Here is an 8,903-nt window from a genome sequence, read left to right as displayed (position 1 = left end):
GTATTACATATTACTTTCTTTAAATTAGTTGTTCGGACGCCAGACATAAACATGCAAAATTGGAAAAAGAAAAAGAAAAAGAAAAGTTTAGGCATTAACTGCTTCCTTCAGTGGACCACTAGAAATCAGTAGCACAATTATCCAAACTACCCTGTATGTAGACATAAATATAATTCTTCCTTTCTTTTGTCCTTTTCCTCATCCCAGTTTTTCCTTCCCTTTGAACAGTTTCTTTCCCTTTATGGTATCTATTGTACTTTTCCGATTTTATTTACCCTTCCATGTTCTTACACCACTGAGACAATACAATATCTATACATACAGGTCTGCTTTGTTTTATTTTCTTGTATGGTCCCTAGTTGCATCCATTTACCTGTAAAAGTCTCAAGTTTATCTTTCTTTATAGCTGAGTAATACTTCATTGTCTAAAAATACCACATCTTTTTCATCCAGACCTCAGATGATAGACATTTAGGTTGTTTCCAAGATTTAGCTATGACAAATCATGCTGCTATAAACATGGGTGCACCTAAATTACTGTAGTATGATACAGATTGAGTGAAATATAATTAATTATATTTATAGAATTATATAATATTAATTATATAAATATAATTACTTCCTGGAGTTTTGGAATGATTCCTTCTTCCTACCTCCTTTTTTGTTTACCTCAAATACATCTAATGACCAGGGATTGAGATGGAGTAGCTTTCTATTATTTTCCCCCCCAGTGCAGGAACTCATACCAAATCCTCATCACTGAGCTACAACCCCAGTGTGCATATCTGTTTTGTTTTAAAAACACAACTCAACTGAGAGTAGAGTTGCTCAGCACAGTAGGATGTCCTAGGGGAAGAGGATGAGGAAACAGAGATAAAATCAGATCACGGAGGCCTTGAAGGACTGTCAGAACACAGAGCTGAGAGGAAGAGGAAACAGAGATAAAGTCAGATAACAGAGGCCTTGAATGACTGTCAGAGCACAGAGCTTAGATTGTCTATACTAGATAACAGAAAATCTTGAGTCTTGAGATATTTGTGTTTATATAAATGGTTTCTTAAGAAAACACATTGAAGTAGGAGTATTTTTCCAAATATAAAAATAAATCTTATGAGTGGAAGATGTTTATGCTCATTGCTTTACTTCTCGCCTCTTTCAGCAGCCTATATGAGTCCAGCGCATTGTTTCCCCAGATTATTATTATAGCCCACAATTGGGTAAGGTAATCTCAAAATTGAAAGTCAGTAACATTTCTGTACAACATTTGATGTGCCCAAAAGAAAATTGACATATTCCAACTGCCCCTCTGACCAGAATTTACATCCTTCTCAGTTTCACACAGGAAATTCTCTCTTGATGTTTCCTTTGATATGTAAAAGTTGAAGAGTGCTTATTCCTTTTTTACAAAGAGCTTGCTCGGCATGGTCTTCTGCTATTTCCCTGCATCCCGGCCACCTTCCAAGTTGGATTTTAGTAATATCTTGACCATAACCTTTTGTTTTAAAATTGATTTTGGGCAGGAGATCAAAGGTAGGGAAGCATCTATATTAAATATTGATTTTTGAAAGACTTTTTTTCTCCTCTTGCCTTTCCCCTGTTCTCTCAGAAGCTGAAAAAAGATGTTAATGAAAGAGTTGATGACCTTTAAAAATCCATTGTAATGCTTCCTTTTTAATTTATCTTCCTTTAGTTTTCTCATTGGATTATAATTTAGTTTGGCCTGCATTTCATTTCAAAAGTGTTGCTGTTGCTAGGCAGCTGACATAATCTGGTAATCTCAACTCCTGGGGACTGAAGCAGTAGGATCACAAATTTGAGGCCATCCTGATTTAGAGAGACTTTGTCTAAACAACAAGAACACCACCAACAACAAGAATAACAACACATCTGTTGAAGCCCCTACCTCCTCACACACACAGAGTACAAGGGTGTCCTAAAAGCATTTTAATAAAATATGTTGACTTAAAATACTGACTTTGAGATATTCTATCAAGCAAGAGCCCAATATAAAATAAAATGCAAACTGAAGAAATAAATCTAGAAGTTATATTATTTTTCTTATTTCAGACTTTAAGCATCCATTCTAATTGCACAATGTCTCTTGATATACTAATAATACCTGCCTTGTATTAGATGCTGTCCCCTGCCAGTAACAGTGTGATAAAAGCCTCTCTGAGATCCAAGTGACTGAATTGAGTCCCCCGCTCCAGATTCATACACTTAACACCTAACCTTGGATGAGGCAGGATTTGTAGACTCATTTGGTCATTAGCATGGAGTGAAGCTATAATTGTGTGTATCTCAACCAATACAATTGGTGTCCTGAAAAGAAGAGAGTGGGGTCTCCCAGCACACATGCCAAGGGAAGGCTGTCAGGGACGCAGAGGGAAGGCGGGGTCACAGTCGGGTAAGAGTCCTCACCAAAGCTCCACAGTGTCACCACCCGACCTTGCGCTGCCTCCAGATCTATGAGAACCATCAGTGTCTCTTGCCTATGCCCTGTGGACGATGTCATTGCACAGCTGCCAGTGTTGCTGATGTGGTGCCTGGGTCCACTTACGAGTAGGAATAGACTTACAAGTAGTGGTAGACTGGCATTTGACCTCCCGGGTGTCTGACCTCCAAAGCCTACTCTTAAGAGTCTTCTCTGAATTCTGATTCAGAGAATAATGAATAGAAGGATAACCTTTCACAAAATCCAAAACCCTTCGCCTACATTTTGTTATCTTACTTTTCAGATTTAGCAAATCAACACCATCAGTGAGTTCTTATTTCTCATCCTTTTTATCTGACATTTTTGTGTTCAAGCAGGATGTTATTATTTGAGCTTTCTGAATTTCAGGTTAATGTTGAAAAATAGAGGCAATCATTCTGAAATTGCAATGCTGAAAAATCCGATATTTACTATCGCTGTATTTGCGTTGTGTAAAACATACTAAATACAAAATACCCAGTGTTGTGCCTGCAACAAATTGGCAGTGTCCCATTAAACCATATTAAAATTAACATCTATTAATTGGATTAAAAATTCAGTGAGAATGACAGCTGCTGGTGCCTTTTACAGTTACTGTGTTTCTCTCTAATCCATATGGCAAAAATCACATAATGCTTTCTTCCCCCACGGAAATAAACACTTCAGATAGAAAGGGTTGGTTTGATGTAACCAGGGTGTGTGTTCACTTGTTTCCTTACTTTTCTTTTCTTTTCTGTTCAGTTTTTGTTATTGTTTTTTTTTTTTGATAAAATCTGACTGATCTTTCTCCTCCATTCACAGGTTTTCACCAGCCATATTCTTATATCTGATCAGCATCATTCCATCATTCTGGCTCCTTGAAATGCATCGTAAGACTCAGGTACTTCCCTTCAGCAAATCAAAAACTGGGATACTCAGCAGTCATACTCATAGTATGCCTTGACTTATTTCAGAAGTGTACCTATCTAAGGGGCTGGAGTCATGAAGAATTGAATACGTAAGGGCATTGACAAGAAAAAGTAACTCCAAGATGTGTCAAAGAATAAAATACACTCCATTTGATTCAGAATTAAGATAACAGAGTTAATTAACATTTTCTGTTAGTAGTCTTGTCCCTAATAGTACCTCCTTCACCTACACTATATTCATGATTTCATGTGAATGTGAAGGTTGGATTCCAAGCCCAGCAGCTTCCAAGGGTTTCTCTGTGAGCGGACCCCAATCACCCGAGATCCCATAAAATGATGTTTTGGAAATTACAAATTAACAAAAAAGTACTTTATTTGTGCTATTGGAACATTTTCAAGCTTGAAGTCACCACTTAAAATATAGGTTTCAAGATAGGAGGTTCATGTTGGGGAGCTTGTGAGCCATGTTAGTCAATGAGCAGTGCTGTAGGAGCCCTGAAATTAAAGTTAGAGGAGAGAACTTGGGGAACAGTGGCTTACCTGTGGTATTGACCTGGAAAATAATCTGTGGCTTCTGGTATGAGTCTAATCTCTATGTAGATTCCTTAGTTGAGCATCTTTCCACACAAACAATGCCTCTTAGCAGGCTCTGGGCTGAGTTCAGTCCTTTCCTGTCCTTCCTGCTCCCATGTAACTCCAGAGAGGCCAGGAAGCAAAGCTGCCACATTTCACCTAGGACTTCAAGGTTGAGATCGGACTGTGGTTAGTGTATTTCTTACCTTCATTGATAAAATACATGAGCAAAATCCCTGAGAATTTGATCCTATAGATTTTTTTGCTATATTTAGCCATTTTATAGCAAACAGAAGCCTTTAATATATAATGTTGTATGGCTAACGCTTGCCCAAAACTTTAGGCACAGAGAAGAGAACCTAGTTTCTCCTTAAGTTTCTTTCTGACAAACATTAAAGTCCTATGCTATAGGACTGTACCAAAAGGACTTTTGTAACTGCAGATTGGTTGGCTTAAATTACTATGACTTTTTAGAAAAGTAGCTCCAGGAATTAGGGAACTTTTTCTGCCTTCTAACTCTTACTACTGTGGGGGGGGGGTATAAAAATAAACTCCAGTGGTTTGGATCTCATTTTTGCTCTATGCGTGCAGATCTATGACATGGCTATCCTCCACAATAACAACTCATTTCTCCACATGCTTTCATAATATGACTGCATTGTGCAGTTAATTGATACACAGGTCAAATCCCATTACAACAAATCGCATGCAACCAAGAGCTCTCTTTTTAATAAAAAGAGATTTTTGAGCCCCAGGCAGTACCTCTCTAATTTTCATACTACAAAAGAAATTGAACCTTTAGTAGTAATGGATTTGACACTGAGAATTAAAATGAATGCCTAGAAATTGAAATAGGCAGGGTAAGCAGAGATAAAAGTAGGAGAAGTAAGAGAAACAAAAAAATGGTGGAATTATAGTTAAAAACCTGAGAAATGATAGAATAAAGGAAGGTAGACCAATTCACATGGCCCACTCAGGAATTTGGGTTGTCATGATCAGTTTTCTTTTTATGGAATTGTACATTTCAGAGCATTTTCAGGTATAGTTTCTCATTTATAAACACTGCTCATTAAGTTAGTTGTGGTACATATAATTTAGTATAATAGAACCTTCACAATATATTGCATATTATGATAATATGTAATAATATGATATAGTATAATATGTAATTAATATATGAATGTTTTAGATGAGTATGTGTTAAGTTTTTCATGATGGAAAAGAGTTTTGTCCTTTTTTCCATTTATTCTCTGTCCTAAATGTTCTGACCTGTGACTTGGCATTCAGAAAACATCATGAACTAGTTCATGAAGACATTTCTCATAGATAACTAATTTGATACCTTAATTTATGAATCTCATGGAATATGTGCATCAAAATTCTCATGGTGATTGTGACCTTAGACACTGGAGAGGCTTATTTATGAAATGTCACAATTAATGTTGTGAAGTGTTTTGGTCCTGATGGTATCATAGTCTGGTTTGATCCAAAGACATATTTTTAAATCCAATGAAAAGCTCATTAAAAGATTTTGTACTGCTAACTCAAATCCTTTTCAAAAAATTACCTACACACTGATGACTATAAACAATGTAAGCAAAAAACATTATAAGTCCAGTTAGGTCTAAGGAGTAAGTCACCCATTCATTACATTTCTAATGCAGTTGTCACATAAAAGAAAATTCATCAATCTAGAACAGAATGACAGTCAAGAGCAATTTGGATAAATCACACTATAAAATGAGCTGCAAAACTATTTGCTCTCAAATTAGCTTATATTGCACTAAAATAATTTTTCCTAAATAATAAGATGCTTATGGATTTTTTTAGTAATAAGGATGTCAAAAATATATGTGATTTTGAGCCTCAGGACAAAGTGGTAAAAATGTGTGGCCTTTCAACAATTAAATTCCTAGCAAGGCATAAAACTATTCAGCAACCAATACATGTGAGTTGGTTTAAAGATTTTTATTTTAATCTTCATTTTTCTTTTCTTGGAGGCTTCGATGCATGCACACACACAAGTGTACAAACAGCTGCACTTCTGCTGCTAGAGATGTGGCACAGGGCCATTGTTCTTCATGGTTCTTGTCACCACTCATAACCCTGTTATTTGGGTGGAAGGTAGAAAAATAGTTTCTTCTCAGACTTTTTATCCTATTGTCTCAAGTAGTGCATAGAAAGAGCAGTGGCATGCACAGAATAATTAAGACAAAATATTTATAGTTTTTTTCTTTTTACTAATTTCTCAATAAAATGTGCGGATGGGACAGTGAACTGATAATACGCATATGTGTTTCATAAATATATTAACGCTGTCGATGTTTCAAGGCTTTAACCTTTCTAAAACTCCATGCGTGCAGTATGCCTTGGCTGGGTCTCTCCTCTCGTACATTCTTTTCCTTCTTCTCCTCTACCTTAGGTACCTAGGAACTGCCTGGGGAAAAATACTGTAGGATTCATTTGCAGAAATTTACATGCACAATGAAGAAACAAGGAACAGAACATGTCATATCAGGCAATTGTGCAATTTTTTGAAAACATAAGTTGACTTCAGGACTGACCCTTACATTTATGTAATACCAAGCATGCTAACATGTGCTCATTGCAAGGCTTCACAGGCAAGAGGGAAAGACATTGGATTATTTATTTAAATAGAGTGCTTCTCTACATAGCGAGGTTTCAGGGTGAGGCCCATCAGTGCTCCATCACTGGGTGCTTCTCTTCATTCTGGCAGTTCCAGGGCTCAAAGGGGAACCTCTGTTGTCAATACCTAAGTTCTGTAGTTCTCCACAGTGACTGGAGCATCTATATCCCCTCAGACAAAGTAAGTCATGGATAGCTGACAGTCTTCTCGCTTCACATGAAAAGTAGTTTTCTCCTTGCAGTCTGCATTCCAATCCTGGTAAATAAATGCATTGTGTACAGGCTTCCCATGTTTGTTTATGATCTCTTAACAGACGGAAGCCTTACTGTAGCAATTTTTGTCATATTTCCCCAACTCTTAGGAGTGCAGTATTCAATCTGAAAGAATGGCACAGAACACCAGCAGAAAAGATGGCTTCAAACATTCACTGATGCTCGGTGAAGAAACCCAAGGAGTGGAGGACATCCTTGAGACGGTAGGTGCTCGGCCGCAGCGTGCATGGCGGGACGCAGCAGGTGGGGCCTTGGCGAGGAGGCCGCGCTCTGGGTCCCCGCACGTGCTCGATCTCCTCCATCATCAGCATGGTTAATGGTTTAAAAAAATACGATGAATTGAAAGTGCATCTCACTAAAGCCTGTGGTTTATAGTAAGGTCAATTCTTGGCATTGTACATTTTATAGGTTTTGAAAACATACATACGGTGACATATACACATCACTGTAATATGTAGAGTGTTTTTACTGCTATCAAAAGAAAAACAGCTGCGCTGACACATTCATTGCTCCTCTTTGCCCACCACTGGCCATCCCTGACCTGCTTGCTGTCTCTTTCATTTTGTCTTTTTTTTTTTTTTTTTTTTGTATTTGGTACAGGGTCTCACTATGCAGCTTGCACTCATAGTGATCCTCCTGTTTTCAGCCTCTCCAGTGCTTGGTTCCAGGGACTAAACCCTAGTCCCAGTACTTTCCAGGCAGGCACTTAGTTATTGCACCAGCCCTTTTGTTTTGCCTTTTGCTTGTATCACACTGGTCGGATCACCAAGAGTGCAGCTCTTCAGCCTGGATTCCCCTGCTCGCTTGTGTACTACATGCAGGGTCCCCGCGCCTCTTCTCCTAGCTTGGGAGTTCACTTGTCTTAGGGCTGAATAGCACTTCGCTGTCCACAGCCTGTGAGCCTGCTGCCTACTGTGTAACATTGTGGTTGCTTCCCTGGTTTGGCAATTGTGAATAAAACTGCTGTGAACATCTATGTGAACTTGACAGACTGAACAGAACTTTTCAATGCTAAGTAAATGCTAAACAACATGATTGCCGGATTGTGTGGTTAGGCTACGATTAGCTTGGGAAGAAACTCACAATTGTCTCCCAGACTGGTTATGTTGCTTTATATTGCCACCAGGAGTGAACAAGACCTTCTTGGGCTTCATATCCTCCGTAGCACTCCGTGCTGTCCATGCTCTGGATTTAGGCCCTCTAATATGAGTGTAGATGACAGCTGAATATGATTTGAAGTCACATTTCCTTGATTGCATATGATATGGAGCAGCTTTTTTTAGCTTTATTTGCTATTTTTATGTCTTTTTCGGTAAGGTATCTGTTAAAATCTAATCCCCTTTATTTTATTTTCTTGCGGAACCAGGGATTGAACTCAGGCCCTTGCGCTTGCCAGGGAAACGCTTATTCTACTGAGCCATCTCCCCAGTCCCTCTAATCCCCTTTATTAGGTGTGTCTCTTGCATAATTTCTCCAGTCCATGGTTGTCTTTTTGTTCTCTGGTTGTCTTTCACAGAGCAGAAAATTTTAACTTTAATTAAGTCTAGTTAATTATTTTTCCCCATGGATCCTTCTTCTGGTGTTGCATCTAAGAAAGACATGGATGTCCACACAGTTGTGTTCACTTTCTACTGTATGGCCTCCTAAGAATTCTGTAGTTTTGTATATTTCATTTAGTTCTTTGATCCATTTTGATTTAATGTCTGTAAGGAGAAGGAGCTCTGGGACTAGATGCATTTTTGTCTTTTTGCTTGTGGATGTCCAGTGGTGCCAGCATCGTTTGTGAAAACAGTGTCTCTTTTTCATTGTAATCGAAATGCCTTTACTAATTAGTTAAAAATCAATTGTGGGTTTATGTGGGTCTACGTCTGGGCTGTCAATTCTGCTGTATGGATCTATTCATTGATTCTTTCACTGCCTTGTTTACTGTAGTTTATAGTAAATCCTGAAGTCATGTAGTGTCAGTTCTGTGTCTTTCTTTTTCTTTAATATTGTGTGGCTATTGTAGATCTTTTGCATTCCATATAAAC

The 8,903-nt window shown here is 38.1% G+C and overlaps 1 protein-coding gene across 1 annotated transcript in view; it reads left to right on the top strand.

The window, feature by feature from the left end:
* Tmem26 (transmembrane protein 26) overlaps positions 1 to 8,903 on the top strand; it is a 43,883-nt gene that overhangs the window by 14,931 nt on the left and 20,049 nt on the right. The window contains exons 2-3 of the mRNA XM_004632081.2: positions 3,275 to 3,353; positions 6,963 to 7,076. Coding sequence (XP_004632138.1) covers positions 3,275 to 3,353; positions 6,963 to 7,076 — 193 coding nt within the window. The remainder of the gene's footprint in view (positions 1 to 3,274; positions 3,354 to 6,962; positions 7,077 to 8,903) is intronic.

Source organism: Octodon degus, unplaced genomic scaffold (genome assembly GCF_000260255.1).
Source record: "Octodon degus isolate 3935 unplaced genomic scaffold, OctDeg1.0 scaffold00046, whole genome shotgun sequence".
Taxonomy (NCBI): domain Eukaryota; kingdom Metazoa; phylum Chordata; class Mammalia; order Rodentia; family Octodontidae; genus Octodon; species Octodon degus.
This window is presented reverse-complemented; position numbering and strand designations above follow the sequence as displayed.